We start from the raw sequence: 21,693 nt of genomic DNA on the forward strand, positions 1-21,693 counted from the left end.
ATCTATAGACGATTTACTACCTAGTGAGTTGTGCCGGAAGTGTAACTGTGTTTTGAATTTTGAGTGCTGCCATCTATATCTCAGAAGTGAGTGATATGTTATGATTGAATTACATTTATACTGTTTGTAGGTCTGTGGCCAGACTTTTTAAAGGGGAGCAGTCGTATTGCTTTTTTTTATTGGTGAGTGAGCGGCATAGAAAATCTCTGCCCCCCGTGTAGTTTAAAATACATTGTTAAGGGGACCCGGACAACTTCAGTGTGCTTTGTGTTCCAGAGCAGGGCATCAAATCCACATGCACTTTTAGCTTGGGTAAGACCCGTTGTCGCATGGACAAGCGGACACGTGCCCAGGGCTCCAAAATTGGCTACTTTCTGCATTATAGGCACGGTACCCCAAGCCTAAAGGCTCTCCAAAGTATCGAACTTGGGCACAACTTTAAAAGTTAATGTAATCAAAGTGCATTTTTATTCCGTATGCGGCACCTAAAATTTAACGACCCGGGGTGGCTGCTCGAGTCTGGCCTTGTGGCCACCCCTGATCTAGGCATTACCTCCGAGAGATACAGATATCTATAGTTCGTTTCAGGTTAACTTTGCAGTGAAAGGGAAGCTACGAGGGAACCGCATCACACGTTGCTATGACAACGAAAGCCTTTCAACCGATGTATCGATGCGCAGTCGCGGTAAGGTATAGCTGATTCTCGCCAATCTCACTGAGAAAAATCTTTTTTTTACGCATAATGGTGATTATTTTTTTTTCTATTTTAAAATTCTTAAACGAATAAAGATCGATTCATAACACTATTTTTTCAGTATTCATTTTCAATCATTCAAAAAATTGAAATATTCTGCATAAATGATTATCGTAAGCCTCCGATATATGGGAACTATATTTTGTATCGAAGGAATACACACTCTACCTTTCTCTGCACTGCAAAGTTCACCTGAAACGGACTACAGGAGGTAATGGTCAAGCTGAGCCACAACAACCGAGCATTTCGACGCCCCCTTGTAATGGTGAAGGAGAGGTTTCACAATGAAATTTGCGTCCTCTTGGGTCCAGCGCCCGGGACACGAGATCCGCCTGCTTCTCCCCCCTAGTTTCGGCCCTATGGTCAAGGGCAGTGGTTCTCGACCTTTTCGAGCTCGGTTTTATTCATTTTTGTGATTCGAAGACTTGACCAACGGAACTGAATAATAAAATGAAACGTCAATCACTCGCGGCCCGGTATGAATGGGATCGATTTCCCGCAAGAATAGGGTGACCATACGTCCCGTATTTTCCGGAACAGTCCCGGTATTTTTGTTTTTCTGGCTGTTCCGACTTTTTGGCAAAAGTGTCCCGGTTTTTCCCGTCTTGCACGAAGCCTACTTGAATTTTTATTCTTTTTTGAAGCCAAAGATTGACATTTTTCAACTCTCAAGTTATATTACGATAATCACAGCTATACAAATAAGAGCATTAATCTCCCACATTTGTCTTGCTGAACGTTTTCTTTCGTGGAATTCATTTTAGTCCACTGTAATTTGGAGTAATACTCCATTTCCCGCTATTGTTATTTTTCCCTACTTTTACCAATATCTGGCAACTTTGTTTAGTTTTGGCGATAATTGACAATGTCCCGTATTCGGAATCTCAATTTCCCGTATTTCGAGGAAATATGGTCAGCCTACGCAAGAGGAGTTGAATTTTTCTTGTATTGATTTTCGCGTCAGCCAGTTGTCAAAGCTTTCGTAGTAATATTAGAGAGCAAAGCTGCTTGAAAGTTGACTACTAATGCAGCTTCGGACTTGTGGAAATTACTTCTCGGGAAAATGCGCCGTAAATGGTGGGTCTTATGGTCATAGTATTGAGAAAACTTGCTTCAGCATTCTCTCGCGGATGCTTTTAGAACTAAACCATTCACATTCTCGTCAGGAAAGTATAAAGGGCTTTCCGTGGTACCTGTACAATAACGTACACACACAAACACATCTCTCGGTGGTGTTTACGCCAGCGGCTTTCTGTGACTCTGATAGTAATTCCTAGATACCTATTTGAGTGCATTTATGCAGTGAAAAAAAAAAACGTGCAGAGAGTGTCACTGAACGGGAGGAATTCCCGTTAAAGATTCGAAGCGATCCATCGTGGGGCAGCTGTTGCCCGCTTTTCTTTCGATAACCCATCCGGTCTAAGGAGAGCGGAAAAAAAAAAAACAAACAAACAACAACCCCAATCCTACGTCGTTGATAGCAGAAGAGCTCTCCACGGCACAACCTCCCATATTATTTTCCCTTCTTCGAGGCTAGGATTGTTATCATTCGCGACCCGCTTGAAATTTGTTTTGTTTTTGTTTCGTTTTGTTTGCGAAGTTGATTAGCGAGTTTTAATTAGTACACGCGAACCCGTTTTTTTGTTTGTTTTTCCTGCTCCTGATCTATAAATAGCTGTCGTCTGGTAATTAAAGTCTTTGCGGCATCTTTTCTTCCTCCCAGTTCTTGTTATCGCCGATTCCATTTGTAGTAGTTGTTGTCGGTGGTGGGAGAGAGAGAGAGAAAGAGTCTGGCAGAAGAGAGGAAATTGTTTTGCAAATGTATCAGGTTGAGCTGGAATTATGCAGACCGCCATTTGGATCTTTGCGGATCAACAAACCGTCGCTACAGGTAAGTTTGTTAGTAGTGGTTGGCATCCCCACTACATTGTGTATTAGGGTGTGCAGGCATGCATTAATTGTTACATCGCTTTCTTTATATGCATTCATAGTCTGTGGGGAGGGGGGTCCCTTATGGTGCCAGCTACACACCCACCCACCCCATAACATAATGGAATCGCCACAAGCTTAGTCTCATTTTGACATGTTGGGTCTATGACCGGGGGGGGGGGGTTCCTCCATACACATCCGTCATCTGGATACAACTGAAGATGTGAAGAATAGTCAGACAGGCTCTGATGTCTGTGTCGGAGGAGCAGCGGGGCAGGTTTGGTAATGTAATAAAGAATAAAGTATTTGGCTCCAAAAACCCATTTTAACTCTATAATGCCCAGATCGCCCGAAGTCGGCCGAGTAGGTTAATGCCCATAACCGCCTCAAGTCGGCCCAGCTAGGGGGTATGGGTATGTTTTGGTGGGCTTTTGTCACCAATGGGGAAGAAGATGAAAGCTCTTGTCAGAGGCGGGAACTGGAAAGACAACTGCAACGCCCTATCAATGGGATTTTAAAAGCTGATGATGTACTAGAATGTTCCTTGAGAATGAACTAAGGGTACTCAATGCATTTTACAAAGAGATAATACTGTGAGGAAAGGGGTGTTTTCAGTGTGTGTGTATATATATATATATATATAGACAAATTATCTCCAGAAAATCCATTGAAATGAAGGGGTGAACGTCAATGCAAAGGGTGGCATGAATAGAAACTCATGGAGAAAGGGTGGGGAGAGGGAAAGTGGTCGAAATTTGGACGAGTCCACTTCAAACACAAAAAACTTGGTATTTTCACGACCCTCCCAGGTTTTCTACCTGGGCGTTAAAGAGTTAAGAAAGGACTGTTGTACACTTCGCACAAAAGCCACTCGCTGATACTGCAGCATTGACAGACATCTGTAGCATTTTGAAGCAATGCTGCACATCTATCTCATGAAACAATTCTTGTCAACCATCAATGTCCCCGTTCTTTCAAGGTTCTTTTTCTGCCCACATCTCATGTGAGTGCTGACTACTAAACCATTCATTTGAATCGTGATAACCTACCATTTTAGCAACAGAAATTTATCTAGCAGCTTCCCGAGCAACCTATTGTCATTTATAGGCGTCACTGAGCCCCATCAAGTAACAGTTGATCGGATGTCGCAGCATTGACATCTGTAGCATTTTGAAGCAATGCTGCACATCTTGGAACAGCTGTCGTATGGTCCGCCACTTGGCAATTTTTTGGCGCCACACATGTCTGATGGCCCGACGAAGAGTCGCCAAGGCCGTCAGACATTACGGACGCCGGAAAAAAAACATCAGCGTGCAAAACAAGAGAAACCACCAAGCATAAAAATAGAAAAAAATATCAGTTAAAAAAAAATTACACCTGGCCCATTTTTTTAATAATAAAAAGATCGGGGCATAAGGAATTCCGGGCATAAATATTCTATGCATTAAAACTAAAACCCGGACCTTTTTTTTTAAATAAACGGATCCGGGCACGTTGAATAAATAAATATTCTATGCATTAAAACTAAAACCCGGACCTTTTTTTTTAAATAAACGGATCCGGGCACGTTGAATAAATAAATATTCTATGCATTAAAACTAAAACCCGGACCTTTTTTTTTAAATAAACGGATCCGGGCACGTTGAATAAATAAATATTCTATGCATTAAAACTAAAACCCGGACCTTTTTTTTTAAATAAACGGATCCGGGCACGTTGAATAAATAAATATTCTATGCATTAAAACTAAAACCCGGACCTTTTTTTTTAAATAAACGGATCCGGGCACGTTGAATAAATAAATATTCTATGCATTAAAACTAAAACCCGGACCCTTTTTTTAATAAACGGATCCAGGCATGAAAAATTCTGTAGGTTCATTTTAAATAATAAACCGATAAAACAGAAGGCATGGCAATGGATGAATAACCAATAAATACAACAAAATAAAAAAACGGTATGATACAACCTGAGCAGTAGATAATAATCCAAATGACGTAAGCTACAGAAGGGAGAAATAATAATCAGAGAGAGAGAGAGACGCGCTGGAAATGGAACAACGGCTGTTTAAAATTTTTGAAAAAACGCGGTGAACAAAAGAAAAATCCTGTTTGGCGAAGCCAGCGCCATCTGGTATCACCCAGCGAAAACTGAAAAGATGTTAAAAAATACGGCAACCCAGAGCTCTATTATGACGGTCTTGGCGACTTATCGCGAGGAAAAAGTCGCCAAAGTCGTGGCGAACCATACTGCGCCTGTTCCCACATCTATCTCATGAAACAATTCTTGTCAACCATCAATGTCCCCTTTCTTTCAGGGTTCTTTTTCTGTCCGCATCTCTGACCCATCTCATGTGGGTGCTGACTACTAAACCATTCATTTGAATCGTGATAACCCCCAAAGCAGAATGTTTTGCGATGTTCTGCAACGAGTCCTCAGCTGGCTTAAAATGTTCTGCGGTAAAAATTCGCATATACATAATAGCGTTTTTCTACACTATTCTTAAAATTCTTCCAGATTGTTCTGCAACAGCATTGGTTGTTCTGCGACGTACGTTGCACATTTTGGCACATTCTGCTTTGGGGGTGATAACCTACCATTGTAGCAACAGAAATTGATCTAACAGCTTCCCCAGCAACCTATTGTTATTTATAGGTGTCACTGACCCCCATCGAGTAACAGTTGATCGGTTGCATTTCTCCCTTATTTGCATGCGCTTGTCTGTACCAGTATTTCTGGCATCTTCGTGCGTGTACAAGTAGGCGCTGAGATCGCTTATGTACTTCTGGGGAAGTCCTCTTCCCATGTATTTCAAAGGGACAGGCAAACCCAGTAAGCATTCTAAAGGTGAGCAGCTTCCCTACTCATTTCTAGAGAATGCAAGTTTTTCGGCTCCAGAAAACGGGTGTGAATCCTGGGAGATGCGTGATTGTGTAAGTTCTCAGGATTGTCCTGTGCATTGGCGTACGCAAAGGGTGGGTTTTGGGGTTACAACACTAGTACTCGCTTCATATGGAACAAGCTTCTTGATTACTCTCACCCCCACTCAAAAGGCCGCTTTCAGTTTTTTTTCTGCACATCTGAGCGGGGGAAGCATTACAGGAGTGGATCCAGCTTCAGAGGGAACACTTATTCATTGATCAGTATGGCCATTGATGCGCTTTTTGCAAGTTGGGTGATTTATGATTAATATATATCAGGCAATTAACTGGGTTCGAAAACTGAGAAAGGGGACGCCTGCTTGTGCATCCTTGGTAACACCACTTTTTACAATAGATGGCACCACAATAGTTTTTCCCCACCTAAAACAGAACTTTGAAAAAATCAAAAAAAGGACCAAGAAACTACTATCCGCCTCCCTTTACTTATAATTAGGCTGACCATATTTCTTCGAGAGAAATATGGGAGATTGGGATTCCAAATACAGGACATCACCAATTATCGCCAAGAATGATGCCAAAACTGAACAAGTTGCCAAATATTATTGGAATTACAGGAAAATCACAATGGCAAGAAATAAAGCATTGCTACAAATTGCAGTGGATTAAAATTAATTCCACGAAAAAAACGTTCATCAAGGCAAATGTGGGAGATTAATATTCTCATTTATAGTTGTAATTACCATAATATAATTTTTGAGTTGCAAAATAATTTCAATCTTTGACTTCAATAAAGAATAAAAATTCAAGTAGGCTTCATGTAAGATATAGGAAAAACCGGGACGCTTTTGCCAAAAAGTTGGGATGGCCAAAAAAACAAAGTACCGGGAAATACGGGACGTAATGGTCACCCCTATACTTATAATGAATTTTTTGTACCGACTGGTCAATTTTTATTACTTTGCTGCCTTTTCCTGAAGCATGGCAAGGTCTTGTTGGCCAAGGACCTTGTCTTTCGTTGCATTTATTGGCATTTCTGAAAGCTTTCATGGCCTTGTTAATTTCTACTAAGCTACCCTCCCCTACAAGCAGGGCCGTTCTTAAGAGCATCATGGGGGCCCCACCTGGTTAATTCTAGAAAATTTCAACCAGATCTCATTTCTGTGGGGCCCCTCATCTTGAGGCGCCTGGGTGAGCCCATGTGTTAAGACGGCACTGCCTACAAGTGCAGGGCTGACAGGGTTCTGGGAAACGAGTCTCACCATTTTTTGATTTTTCACGCTATAAATCAACAATAGGAGGGCACACGAAAGATCCTAGCCTAGGGGCCCTGCTTCAGGATGTGAGAGCCATGGCTGCCCTTACAGAAGGTTCTTCTTTCCAGAGCTTTGTGTTTTTTTTTGCTAGTAGTGATTTGCCATAGGAATCTGCATTGAGTGTTGTTTACATCTTATTTTCTTTATTTCTGAATGGAAGAGGTAACACTCCCCCTCTTCCCCTTTACTCCTCACTTCCGTACATGACATTTGCCGTTGGTGAGCCAGCAGTGGTGTTCTCATAAGTCAAGTCCACAGTTGATTTAGATTTCTATGAAGGTGCATATATTCGGGCCTTCAAAAATATACTAGTAAACAATCATAAATCTACACCACCTATCACAATGCCATGGCTTAAATTCATTTCGAGCAGGAATTCGAAGAAAATTTTAATACACCAATTGGATAGCACCATTCCACAAACATCCAATTAGGACACTGCACTAGTATCGCACGCAAGGCTCACAGCTTCAATCTGACCGACGTTTGAAGTCAACAGACATGCTATTTCTCCTGAGCAACCGAGCATTAAGATTTGGTATTCAAACCAAGTGGGAAACTCAGTCAGCGAGATTAGTGGTTAAATAATTTTTCCTCCGGAGATAACATCCATTGGTGTCAAAATGCATTAGGATTTTTTTGTCTTTTTCGTGTACTTGCCTTATTCGTTGTTGTATTCTTAATATAAATGTATATGCTACTGCCAAAGACCGAAGTTGGCGAATTCGCGAACTGGCCAGCCTGGTTGACCCAGCCAATGTTCGCAAGTCAAGCTTTGGCTGGCCCCTATATAATAGGTTAGCCTATATAGAGGTAACCTATTTTATATAGCAGAGTTATTAGAGTGGAACGCAATCTCTGTTTTTTTAAATTATAGAATCTGCTCTATGGCTTTAAAATTTGCAAAACTTCATAATTATAAGAACCAATGCCGAGACATTGATTTAGGAAAAATAGTGTGGCGAATATACCACTATTTTTAAGAGGACAACTATGAAAATACTCCACTCATATTTTTGTCGCCGTCCTCCCTACATGATTTTCCACAGCATTTGAGTGAGAGAATTTTCCTCAAAAATATCACATATTTTCTACTAAATTTAATTTGCAAGTGTAAAAACAGGTGCTCTTTCCCACAGTCTAAAGAGCATTGTGAGCCCCAGAGCAGTTGATGCTAATAGGGTGCCCACCCTTTATCTGACTGCAATTACCAGTCCAGCTGTTAACCATTGAAAATCATAATAGCAGATTTTGCTAAGTATGAGGCTCTGGGTGGGCCAATGAATCACGATGGCACTGTCCACACAGAACGTTAAACTGGGCCTCGTGCACGCGTGTGTGTGCAGAGAAAATGAAAGAAATTAAAAGCAAGCATTTAGGTTTTTTTTGTATGAATATTTGTTTAATTTTTTTTACACAACTAATAAACGTACAAAAGTCGTAATTATTAACACACAGAAACCAGCGTAACAAATATTCGGTACAACAGAGTGGAAATATTGACACAGTACACAGAAAATTAATAAACAAATAATGCTAGCTAATTTTTCCATGGAAACAAACATATTTTTTTTAAAAATTCAGACTGTTCAAATACATTTTCCCCCATGCACGATGTATGATAAATTAGCGTGAAACTCAAAATATAAACCCTTTTCGGTTCGGTTGAGCTTGGGAGCATTAAAAAGGAATTGGCGGAAATTTATGGAATTTATTACTTGCTATTTCATTTGATCGTCTACAACATTTTGAAGTATGTCGCCCCAAAGCAGAATATGCCGAAATGTGCCACGTACGTTGCAGAACACCCAGTGCTGTTGCAGAACAATCTGGAAGAATTTTAAGAAAAGTGTAGAAAAACACTATTATGTAGATGCAAATTTTTATCGCAGAACATTTTAAGTTCACTGAGGGATCGTTGCAGAACAACGCAAAACATTCTGCTTTGGGGGTACTTCGAGAACTAAACATAAAAAATTCTGATGATATTTTTTAGCTTGCTACTGTTACAGCCGAAACAAGCTCTTCAACGGCCATCTTGAAACCACACCCAAGCGAGCAGAGCAGTGAAATCAAAATATCTTGATTCTGTTGCTTTTATCGCTTGTCGCAGTGTTCTTGCGGTGCACTGCACTATATGCAGGTGCATAGGAATCCATATGTTTGATTTGTCCACTCAGATCTCTTGCTTCCTGCTGCTTTACTCGCCGCCTTCCACTGTTTTCGGCTTAAAATTTTTTGAGATTTCTTTTTTTTTTAACTATAGTGGTGGCATCTGTTGTAAAAATCGGAAAAAGTGATGTTACCTAGGGGATGTGTGCGCGGGCATCCCCCTTCAAATCTGCTAACCCTATTCTTGGACCCTCTAATCTGACTGGACATACCTGCCTACCAATTCATGCACTTACTTTCTGATGAATGCATTACTCAGTCTTAATGTATAGCGTTGTTATTGTTGAGCAATAAAAAGTTAATTGCACTTGAAGGAAAATTATTGCAGTGGATCCCGCCACTTTTAATGTTTTCAAAAACCATAATGAAAAAACAAAAAACTGTAGTGGGGAGGATGATTTAAACAGAAAAATCTTTACGAGTGTCAATAAGAGTTAGAGGTCTTACCAAGCGGATAAACATTGTGAGCGGGATCCACTGTATTAATGAACATGCTAGAAAATAAAAACATTGTTTATCGTTATTGTACCAAATAAATAAAAATTGTTTTTTCTTTTTTTCCCAGCTCATTCTGCTTGAGCATCTCATTCATAAACAGTTATATTCTCATACAAAGTAATGGCCGTGCTTTACACTGGTAAGTAGTGATATTTCCTCAAAGTATTGACAATAATAACTAGTTTCGGTAGGAATGTGTAAACTACTACTTAACCGTACATGCACCTCGTCCATTTTCCTCTACAGAATTTTTTAACGAATTGGTACATGTTGGAATGTGTGTGTCACACGTGTTGTGAAGCTGGTTTGTGTAATGCTTGTTCTGTATAGTGCTGCCCTCTGTCATCAGTTTTTCTAACTATGAGTGAATGATTTAATAATTGTACAATTATAGGCCTGTTGCTCCTATTCCAATAAAATTCATGAAAATCAAAACTTAAAAGGTTAAATTGAGTCAATTTGAAATTTGATTTTTCAGGAAGTATCACCACAACTATTCTTTGAGTGACTGAGAAGCCATTTTGGTGAAACCATGGAGGAAGAACAGTTCGATATAGAGATTCAGGCATTGCACTTGTTGGAGGAGAACATCACTAATGGCAATCACGAGCATGTCACTTCATCGAGCCCGAAGGACAGCAAATGTAAGTACTTTCCAAATACCTTTTTTTCCCCCTCCTACATTCATGCACAGCTGTGTCCGCACCAATTGCTACGTGATTTTTACGTGTGAAGAAACAGGTTTTAAGGTGTGGCTACACAAAATCAACTATTAAAATTGATTGCTCTAGAGATCAGTTTTTGTGCGGGTTATAGTGTCATAGCGCTGCAGATGTGGACCCAGCTTATGATGGCATGTGTTTGCTTACAAACACTAACAGGAACAATGTTTACACACACATGAATCTTGAATTATAACTGAGTGGTAGGAAGGAACTTCTTGCAGTGTGTCTACATCATGGGAAAAGTTGCAAAAAAAAGATCACACACAGATTTTTACAAGTAAATTTTCAGATTTTTCCCAACAAGCTGCTTTGTTACTTTATTGCCAAATTTTCCTTTTGGTATCTGGTAGACACCCTGTTCTGAGGAGGATTTTACTAAGAGCAATATACAGTGAGACATTGTAAGATGTCTTTGATCAAGATGGTCGATGCTTAAGTTGTATGCAGTCAAACCTCTGTGTAAGGGAAAAACTCCATTTAAGGGATGGATATTCAGATCCGTGTCTCTTGAAATTCTATCTTTGAATAAAGGGACACTCTATTTAACCCTTTGACACTCAAGGCATTGATATATCGGCTTCCCCTGTTTGATCATGTGAATGAAAAAACAAGTCGGGTCTCATAAGTGTCCTTCAGGTTATAAGAATATATAAAAACATCTGATTTTTTTAATTAAAACTTACTGCTTGTTAATTAAAACAAATGTTGTTAATCATTAAGAATGCATATTTTCATATCACCTAACTGCTTTTTTCTCCTAATCTCTCAAATTTAATTCAGCATTAATGAATAAACCACAAACGAAGTACAAGCAAAAAAATTTAATGCCAAAAATCTGTGTTTATGCAACATGAAAGGTCATTGAGCCTGAATAAACTTCATGGATTAACATTTTTCTTGTATAGAAAAGCACTTTTATTCATGCCCCCCACCATTAAAGTGAATGTGTGGTGGTGACTCAATATCACACATATGGTCTTGGTATCTCAGTTCATTTTATGTACAACTAAAGGATCATTCAGCATCAACTAAATAAAAAACAAATTCTACTGACAAGATTGTCTCTTGCACAATTGGCAGATGTGATTCCGACTTGCATGATGTTGCTTAATAGTTTACACATTTGTATTTTCACGGATTTAATGGGTTTTAGCAAAAAAAACAAGCAAACTCAAAATTTTAATATGAAAAGTGAAGTTGGAAGCCCAACAATATATTTATGGTGGTACAATATTTAGAAATTAGGGTATAGAATTCAAGGCTTTATACAAAAAAATAATTCCTATGTTTTTTAGTCAGGGGAACCCTAGTGCTACATGGCAATGCATTAAAAATACTTAGTGCAGTTTAGCTATAAGTGCCAAGTTCGACTATCTATATTTTTCTACAATTTTTTCCATGCACAAAATTTAGAAATAGAGCAGTTTTCTTTCTGCACTGTATCTAGGGATTAAGTTCAAGTCTATATTTACCCCCAAAGATCTTCTATACTTCTTTTAATCACGAACTTTACCACGTATCAGTAACATGCATACCATACCAGGTCACTTATGCTTCAATATCATTGCAGTTATGTAAAGAAAAACAAAATTAAAATTTTGTGATTTAAATCAATGATTTTTTTTTTAAAAATCAAGTGATTTAAATCAACGTATCCTGGTATCCCTTATTAGACTGTATACCTAATGTTGTTCCTTTGGGCTGTAGATTTCCGGATGCATTCACCCTTCGAAAATGTTAAAATTCAGACAAGTGTGGGGGGACTCTGAGTGTATCTGGGTCTTGGGATTCAGGTGTATAGTGACCTACACTGTTTGACTATTTTTCTTATCAATTTCTTTTCAAACAAAAAAATTTAGTCAAAAGCAATGATTTAAAACTTAACTGAATCAAATAAACTTTGATTCACAACTCTAGAATCTTGCGTGAAAACAAATGATATATAAAAAATATTAATCTTACTTTTGCTAATTTATTAATATCATACGTTAATCATTCCAGCGGTCCTGACCAGACAACATTGGAAGGAAGCGGCAAAGAAGGCTCTCCATCTGAGCGATCCCTGGGAAGAGTTCCATTTGGAAAACTTACCAACTGAAATTGTCCGTCGATATCGCTTCAATGCAGTGAGACAAACTTGGATTACCGATGAGGTTTTGGTTAAGGTTGCGAAAGAGGTAACGAGTTTATCCTTTCAAGTATATAATATATACTGTTTTGCACAAAAGGCAACTTGTATTATGTTGAAATGAAATATTTATTATACACACATGTATATGTATATGTAAATAATACCAGTATGCATTATACTGTATAAGATAGTGCAGTATCAAAAAAGTGTTTGAAACATTAGAAATTATGGGGGGAGAGGAATGTATCTTTGTCTAATTCATTTTGGTATGAACCTGTAACACTGAAATAGCTGTAAACAGTTTCATTTGGAGTTCGGTCCACACTACTCGTGCTTGAGCTTGTACTTGAGTTATTTGCTGAAATGACACATAATATAGACAGGATGACAAGCCATCAGACTTATGAGCAACTTGCATCAGACCAGTAGGTGGCTTGTGAGAGTCTGCCTGTTTTTCAGTGCACCAAACCTCACACCAATGCCACGCAGCTAGTGAAGGGTCATTTATTTGTTTCACTTATCAGTTGACTGATTGTTTTTGGATGAACAATAATTTGCTTTCAGATCCTCCTGAGCCAAATTACTAAAAACTGAAGCTATGGGTATGCAGGCTGTGCCATGCATCTTCAGTGATCACTTTGATTCACTGTAGTGCTTGATGCTTATGAGTTCCAGATCAAACCTCCAAATAACTTGTGATTTACCTCAAGCTGAACTCGGGTGCACACACTTTGTCAGCACATTTAAAAAATGACATGAACATGGATATAATTTGACAGATGTTGGCGGTGCACGTAGCCATGCTTGATAATTTTGCTATTATTTTTACAAAAAAAAATCTGTTCATAAAAATATAGCATTATGAAACAACACATTGATCCTCAAACCTATAATAAATCGAACCGGGAAGGAGTTAAACACCTCCATTTAATTTTTATTCAAGGAAGTACTCAAACTTGAAAAAGACTTCCTAGACTAAAGAAGTACCTATAAAGATCACAAGTCCTGAGCACCAGTAGTGGGGACTCTTCGTCCACCCTTATGACAAACGCTCATATTAGTATGACTGCATTTGTGATTATGGCTGTATAATTGTGATTTCTTGTGTGAAAAACAATGAGTATCATTTGCCCGAGTGGCATGTCAGAGTCAGTTCTATGTAATAAACTTGAATTAATGATTGCTGTAGAATAAAAAAAATGTATTTAGATCATTGATTATAAATGTTTTTTATTCATCGTGGTAAGACTTGTGTAATAATTTTAACATGCAAGTAAAAGTATATCTCCATATAGGTATATCAGCGATTTTCAACCTTTTCAATCTTGCCTCACACCTGAACTTACCATTAAAATTCTTCTTTGCTTAAAGCAGGGGTTCTAAAACTGTGTACCACCAACCTTTGTCACAGGTGCCATGGAGAGGCTCCCCTGCAAAAGGTTTTTCGAACCGTTTCTTTTATTAAATTGTTCTGTGGATAAGCATTGATTAGGGAAACAGATGCTGTGGGTGAAAAAGTCTGAGAACACTGCTGGCCTAGAGCAAGCATCTGACACAAGTGCAGCTCTGTATTTCAGCATTATTTATATGAAGTGGGAGAAATAATACTTCTCACTCTTCTTTTTACCTCAATGGCACAATAAAATGAGTGGCACTTTGGTTAAAAAAATTGCTGATATGTAATATGCAGGTCTCTCTCATTTCCAGGCTGTTTTTATCTATCTTGCTATGGAAAGAATTGCAAGAAAAAATCTGAAACCTCTCATATGAACCTGAGATTGGGGAAGAAAAGCAAAAGAATCCCTTGTTGGTTTTTCAGGGTAATGGTGTCCATCGAAAAGGATTTGATTATTTATTTTGATACCAATCAGTGTGATTGAAATTACAGCTAGTCTACTCTTGAAAAGAGGATAGTCAGAAAAAATTATTACTATTCTAAATTTACTGGGGGGGGGGGATCTTTACAATATCTTGATTGAGAATCCTACTCCTTTTTTGTTTTAGTTCTTCCTGGGCACTGCTGGATATCCCTGCAGAGATGCCGCTGTGCTACAGAAAAAGTTTTGATATAGGGAGTTTTCGAGAAATCGAGTTTTTTTTCTGGTAAGAAAGCGAAAACACTCCAAAAATAACAAAAAATTTGATTGATAAACACTAAAAAATATCATATTATGTTTTACTACATACCAATGAAATTATTGGTTAAGTTACACAATCAATGTTCCATCACACTGTATGCAAATACACTAAAATACGTTCAAATTTCTTTTTGTTCAATTCTAGGGCTGTAACTAGGCTGGGGCACTGCCCTATGGGCCCTGAGCCGAATGTGATCCCCACAAAAGTACATTTGTTTTGCATAATAATAACCTTTTTCAAGAGGGGGAGGTTCCAAGGAAAAGTTTGCCCCGGGCCCTGAGAAGGCACACTACTGTCCTGTTCAATTCAATTTTAGTTACATATCTTATTTAAAATAATCTGTAAGCTTAGATTGATGCATATATTTTTTGCTCTTTGAACCTTCGTAATATCATTCATCTATACTAGCAAGAGCTGCAAATATTTCAGACCCTATCTTCTTAGTTTGGTCCAGAAAATGATGTAGCATTTTTGCAGAATGTTTGACAGTTTTCACTGTTACTTTTTCTGGTTCCTCTGAATCATCTTTTTACTACATTTTTGTCACCCAAGTCGACCATACATTGACCAATAATTTCAGTTTCAGCCAAGGTGCTACAAGACCTAGTGAACTTGATCTACTTTTCCACAAAATCGGAAAATAAATGAAATTTCTAGTTTTCAAGTGTAATGCCCAAATCTTTTGAAATTCGAGTGTGCTGCCAGACTGGTTACAAACCTGCAGCTTTCTTGAAGCAATTTTGAATTGTCTGTTGGCTGATTTTTTTTCCATGCTGAACAAGACATCCACGAGTGCCCCCCCCCCCCATCAATCACAGTATCCACCTGTAATTGACAAGATTCATCAATACAATGAGCTGCAATATGAATAATCCTTTCTTATCAGTTTCTTTCACCTCCAGAGAAAAGCCATATTTGCACGAAAGAAAAGGAATTCCCATGTTTTCTTTTTACTATCACTGGGATTGGCCTTTGAGATAGAGAGTTTTTCAAAAATTACTTCGAGACAGAGAGGTAAAACTGCATTTATTTAGTACAGTAAATGCAAGGATTTTTTCATTTTTCGAGATATAGAGTTTTTTGAGAAAGGTTTGACTAATTCATTTCTAAAAACATGTCCAATCCAAAGATTCATTGAAAAAAATATATAAGTTACCAGCTTATGTCTACGTTCTTTTGATTTCATTGTCTACTACTAGAGAACACGTCCCATGAGACAAGTGAATCAAATTTTTATGCTTTCTTTTCCGAAACTCTGTGTATTTGGTATGCTATAGTTTGTCAGTGCCATCTCTGCCCCCATATGCTTCATTTGGTGAAGAAATGAGAAAAATGATTCTCCACTTTTTCGAGATTTTTTCTTGCAAATTCTATTAATGTGATGTGTTGTCTCATGTGATTATTTAATTACAGTGTCTGGATATATATATACTGTAAATATATTACGGTAAGAGAAAATATATGTGTGTATTGGAGGAAGGAGAAGAAGGAATAGTTCTTCTGAACTGGTAAATCCTAATAAGCACAATTCTTTCTTTTTTTTACCCCCAAACAGCCTTTTAGCCATGGTGCTATGAGAGCATGTTTCCGACTGTAAGTATAAATTTTTCAGTGATTATTTAGTTGCTCTTTCTTGCAAGAGCTCTTCTTGTAGCCGCATTTTTTTTTTCTTTTCTTTCAAATAACCTTAAATTTCGGTTTGATAAATAAAAGAACTGCACTTCTTTCGATTTCTTTTCCCTTTCTGTCTCTGGCTTGCTCTCTAAAACAATTCTCTGCCAACAAACACTCATGATGTGGGTATACTTCTGTTGCATATTTCTTACTGTTGTGTGTATGAAAATATTTTATTATCGGCAGTGTAGAAGATGTTTTTGCTACTTACATTTTCTGTATGAAAATAAGAGTCAAGGCTTGACAAATCCCAGGCTCCTGAAATTCACTATTCATAATTACAGGCGTCTCTTGCTTAACACGAATTATTGGCTTTGCAAAATAATTATGTAATGTAAGTTGACAGATTGGTTTGGGGTTTTTCCTTGTGTGAAAAAAATATAAGCGCTCCTAAGAAGTTTTTCTGATGCTTAAATCCCTTTCTAATTTGTCAAGCCCTGGAAAGAGTAGTTGTGAAAATAATGTATATACTCGAAAAAAAAAAATGTGTATTTCAGCTCTTTATTATAGCTTATATATCAAAGTTGAGGCTTGAAATGAAACGCTAACAGTTAAACTCCTCGCTTTTAACAGCTAAACAGTTAAAATTAGAAGCAAAAAAGTCTAGCGTTTGTTTGTATTAGCCATTACTCATAAAATTTGTGAAAGAATAAAATATTCGCAAAAACTAACAACAACAAAAAAAGTAACTCCGTATGAATCATAAAATATTATAAATAGAGAGCATATCAATCTATTTTTTATGAAATTGTATTGCTGCATGTGTTTTTTAATTAGCATTTGCTCTAGAACCACTTCCTCCTTTAATTGCACGTCAAGGGGGATAGTAAAAATAGACCCCTGGTCGCAGCTCTAGGCTCCATGGTTCCATCTAAGTTCCCACCCACTCCTGTTTCCAAGTCTTGAGCATTTCGTAATTGACTCCATTTTAAAATCTCAGTTATGGTCTTTAACAATGATAAATTGAAATCAAAAGAATGAAAGCTCCGAGAGAAGGCATGGTACGTTTTGATTTCCTTATGCTATGAGACAAGTTGGTAGAGTTCCAGATAAACCTAAATTTAGGAAGATGAATGTCATGGGGGTACAGTGTGGGTGTATTGTTCGATACTTACAAAGTTTAATCTTGCATCAATATGAATAGGATATCTGAAACTTTCGAAATTGCTAATTTAAGATTTAGTACCTCATATGTTGATTTTAACAAAGAAAATTTAAAAGAAATTTCTTGTGTATCAACAAAATATTTAGCTTCGGAGAAAGTGTGGAAATTGCAATTATAAGGGTGGATCAAATGAATATGCAGCAAGAGTGAAAGAATGAAATTATATAGTTTATCTTTCAAATGTAATTTCCAAAGCTACCAAGCACTTGTCCCGCTGTTTTGCCAAGCAGTGAATGTGCTGATCGTAGATGTCCTTTGGCTGAGATTGGAACCAGTTTCAAATATTTTCTATAACTTTGCTGTCCAAGTACAAACGGTAATCCTTTGATGCCTTTTTCAGCGTAGCAAAAATGTGACGAGTTTTTGCATATATTTTTGTGACGAATCACACGACAATAGAACGAAGAGATATGGTGGGTGTTCCAACACTGCCCACCAAACTTCACCAATGATTTTTTTATGTAAGAGCAGCGGTATGTGGCCCCCACACGTTGTTTTGCAGTAAAACCACTCTGGAAGACAACAGGCCAGGCCATTTCGCCTTTATTGCTGCTCACAAACGGTACAGAATATTGCAGTACTGAGCAGTGTTGATAATTTGCTATGGTCCAAGAACTCAAGAAGCGGTCTTTCCTGATCAAAAAAACACAGCAACGTGACCTGTCATGTCAGCACGATTTAGTGATCAAGGCAAAATGGCCTGGTCTGTTGTCTTCTGAAGTGGTTTTTCTGCATGACAATCCGTGACCACATACAGCTGCTCTTACACAGAAAACGCTTGTGAAGTTTGGTGGACAGTGTTTGAACATCCACCAGATAGCTCAGATCTATCACCATGTGTGTCTCACATTTTGTTCCACTGAAAAAGGCATTGCAGTATCATGGTTTCTACTTGGATAGCAAAGTCAAACAATGTTTGAAACTGGTTCCGATCTCAGGCGAATGACTTCTATGAGGAGGGTATTCTCCCCATGGTGAAACAGTGGAACAAATGCTTGTGTAGCTTTGGAGATTGTTTAAAATAAAATTTCATTTCATTCTCTGTGGTTTCCATTCCGTTTTCATTTCATCCACCCATGTAAGTACCAAAGCAAAGACAGGTTTATAGACAGTTAGTGCTTTAGTATCTACTGTTTTGTGATAACATATTTGTCTTGGTGATGGAATGGGCGCATAACTTGGAAGTCTGGCTATATTCAAATATCTGCTGTTACTTAAATTACTGTGTGTATCCCAGAATCATAATTAAAGAAATTGGGTTAATCAAGGTTGATTATCACAACCCCTTGATGGTATTTCAAATGTTCAGTGAATAGAATGTATAATTTAGATAACTGCTTGTAATTCATAATGATAACTCATTTTAACTGAATGTCTTTTCTCAGGAGGAAACTGTCAACATTTTGTCATCGCCAGAACTGGAAAACAGCTTCAAATTATGTTGCAAAAAAGTACATGGAAGATGTCGACCGCAGTGTTTACTTTGAAGACGTTAAACTCCAATGCGATGCAAAGTTATGGGGTGAAGAGTATAACCGACATAACCCACCTAAAAAGGTAAACTACTACTGATAGTATTGTTTTGCTATATCCACAGTTACGCAGGTTCGAACCCCACTGGCACCTCAGTGGTGATTGGCTGAAGTTTGTTTTTTGTGGTTCCCAACTTCGAGGAGGGAATGCGAGCTGATCTCCCGATTAAAAAGTCTTGCCACAGAAAATAGCGGGCTTGAAATGGTACAAATATTCAATCATTACACTTCACTCATAGTTTATATAACAGATGGCAGCACTATAACAAGCATTACACAGAAACAAGGTTTGTGATAGGTCAGGGCCATAAGCAGAGGAGGGGCAGGGAGGGCAACTCCCCCAGGTGGCAAAATTTAGGGGGTGACTGTTTAAGGTGGGAACGAAAAACGCTGTTATGAAATTATCAAATTTTGAAGTTGTGGGGGCAGTCAAAATCGTAGCAGGGGTGGGAACTCTGCGCCGCACTGTGCCAAAATTAACTTCTTGCGCCATCCTGCTCCAATAGGGTATTTTCGTATTTTTCTGCGCCAAATAGCGAATTTTGCCTCGGTATGCCCGGAATTTAGGAAAGGATGTCAAAAACATTTTGTTACTGCTTGCCGCGAAACGATTCGTTCCGAAAAGAGCGTGTTTTATTCCACTGTACTTCAACTATCGCCGTATTTAAACTATCGGCCCATCATTGAGCTTTCCAAAAAAAAGTCGCCACTGGAAGCAGCAGAATTTACTATAGTCGATCGTCATTGCGTCAAATCCCGATGTTTCATGAAAAAAATATCCTGGATGGGAAAACAGCATGTCCACCGAATTATGATTGCGAATTTAGAAACTTTGCCGAATAATAGGTGTTAAATCGCCAAATAACGAGTAAGATCGCCAATCTCGCCAAATAATGAGTGCTGAATCGCCAACCATCGTGTTGATTCTTCCGAAATTCTCTCCCATTTTGCAGCAATTTATTTCTGAGTATAAACAAATTGAAAACTTGATATAGAAAATTTATAATATCTATAAAGACTAGAAAATGTTTAGCCCATTTGAAGGGCTGCTGTTCCAGACAGCAAATAGTGCCCTCAGTAAGAAAAAATCATCTTAAATAGACTGGTGTGGAAAATGTTATGACAGCCACTCTTTCAAACAAGGTGTCAAAAGCCTGCAACACCAAAAACAAAAAACAAGCTGATGAAAAGATGTTTGATAACAAAAGACAGTGCAGTTATTTTATTTTGAAAAGGGGTGAGGGTTAACGAAAATATTGTTGTTAATTTCGTTGCTCCAATTTATAAATATCTGCTCCGAATCCTATATTTTGTTGCTCCAAAACTGCTCCGAATCCTATATTTTGTTGCTCCAAAACTGCTCCGAATCCTATATTTTGTTGCTCCAAAACTGCTCCGAATCCTGTATTTTGTTGCTCCAAAACTGCTCCGAATCCTGAATTTTGCTGCTCCGAAATGGACTTTGTCACTTCCCACCCCTGTCGTAGTTATAAGGCCCTGCGTTTAGGTTCACAAAGCACACACGTACATTTCCGTGTACTCATTTGTTAGAAATTCCACAGAGGAGTATGGGCAAGGTGCATGCATGGTTTGGTATAGTTGTAGTAGTATATCTGCAGTTGCCATTTTACAAAAACGTATTTTAAGATTTATTGCTTTCCTTTCAGGTTGATATATTCCAAATGTCTGTGATTGAGTTTTTCCAGAGGCCAGGGAAGCCTGTTTTCCATCTTGAGCATTTCATTGAGGGCGATTACATCAAATACAATTCCAATTCTGGTTTCATTAGCTGTGAAAAGATGAGACTGACCCCACAGGTACGTTTTGTTTTTTTCCTATTTTTGTCAAACTCAAACACGTGATTAGTTGTACCATAAACACTCTGATCCTGAGTCCTTCTTTGTCCCAAAACAACTGTGAACAAAAATAATAAACTGTGCTTTAATTACTGTAGAAAACCATTTTTGGGACTAGTTCCTGTAGTACTCAGCAGAAACTTGTTCTCTACAGTCGAGTACATTTTATTATTTTATCGTTTTGGAACAAAGAAGGACTCCAGGACCAAAGTAGCCTATGTTTACTGCACCAAAGAAGTGAGGGGTAATAACAAGTTTCTTTTATGTTAGAATTGACTTAGCAACCACACCCGGGCAATTTTGTGACACCCCAAGAATTTTGTAGAGGGCAAAGCAAGTGAAAGTAACATGGTGCATTATCTTTTAGGTGTGATAAAACATGGCAGTTTTTCTCATGCAATTTGTTTTTATTCGCGGAATATTAATTGAGCTCGTAAAATTTTCCAGTTTTATTTCAGAAACATGTTGGACTGGATCTGGAGATCCATACTTTTACAAATGTTTAGATGGCTTACTATATTTTGAATGGTTAATTTTGAAGGTTTATTCAGTTCCAACTTCATAATTTCTTAAATCCCTGCAACAGGTCATCCATTCTAATTCTTTTCTTCAAAACTGCAATTTTCAGATTTGAATCTTCTCAGCTTAAATCCCACCAACTCATTCCTAAGTAACTTGTCAGTCTTAACTCAAACTTTTATCGAGTAATGATCAAATTAGGTTTCAAGTCATGGGCATGGGTTGAGCAACAATGCAGTAGCTGCCTCCTGGAGCTTTTAAAATTTGTTCACACCCCCCTTTCCATTCCCTATTATTATTTTTTTTTTATATCAAGATGTGTTTCGTAAAAGTTTATCTCTTATTGGCAACTTCCCGGGAGCATATGTCTTCCAGAAGTTTAAACAGCATTATGGGGATTTCTT

General features: G+C 38.1%; 1 protein-coding gene across 2 annotated transcripts in view; it reads left to right on the forward strand.

The window, feature by feature from the left end:
• The first annotated feature begins 1,956 nt into the window (after positions 1-1,956).
• LOC149071039 (eukaryotic elongation factor 2 kinase-like) overlaps positions 1,957-21,693 on the forward strand; it is a 31,014-nt gene continuing 11,277 nt past the window's right edge. Inside the window, exons 1-7 of one of the 2 annotated variants that reach the window (XM_089248681.1) lie at positions 1,957-2,645; positions 9,616-9,687; positions 10,027-10,192; positions 12,275-12,450; positions 16,099-16,136; positions 18,768-18,939; positions 20,582-20,731. In XM_089248681.1, the coding sequence (XP_089104807.1) occupies positions 10,081-10,192; positions 12,275-12,450; positions 16,099-16,136; positions 18,768-18,939; positions 20,582-20,731 (648 nt within the window). In that variant the 5' untranslated portion in view covers positions 1,957-2,645; positions 9,616-9,687; positions 10,027-10,080. Of the gene's footprint in view, positions 2,646-9,615; positions 9,688-10,026; positions 10,193-12,274; positions 12,451-16,098; positions 16,137-18,767; positions 18,940-20,581; positions 20,732-21,693 lie in introns of those variants that run through there. The other variant, XM_089248682.1, reaches the window with a different exon arrangement.

This window comes from Pholcus phalangioides, unplaced genomic scaffold, assembly GCF_987345545.1.
Source record: "Pholcus phalangioides strain wild (caught in Gottingen) unplaced genomic scaffold, Ppha-v1.0 ptg000020l_1, whole genome shotgun sequence".
In the NCBI taxonomy this organism is placed as follows: Eukaryota; Metazoa; Arthropoda; class Arachnida; order Araneae; family Pholcidae; genus Pholcus; species Pholcus phalangioides.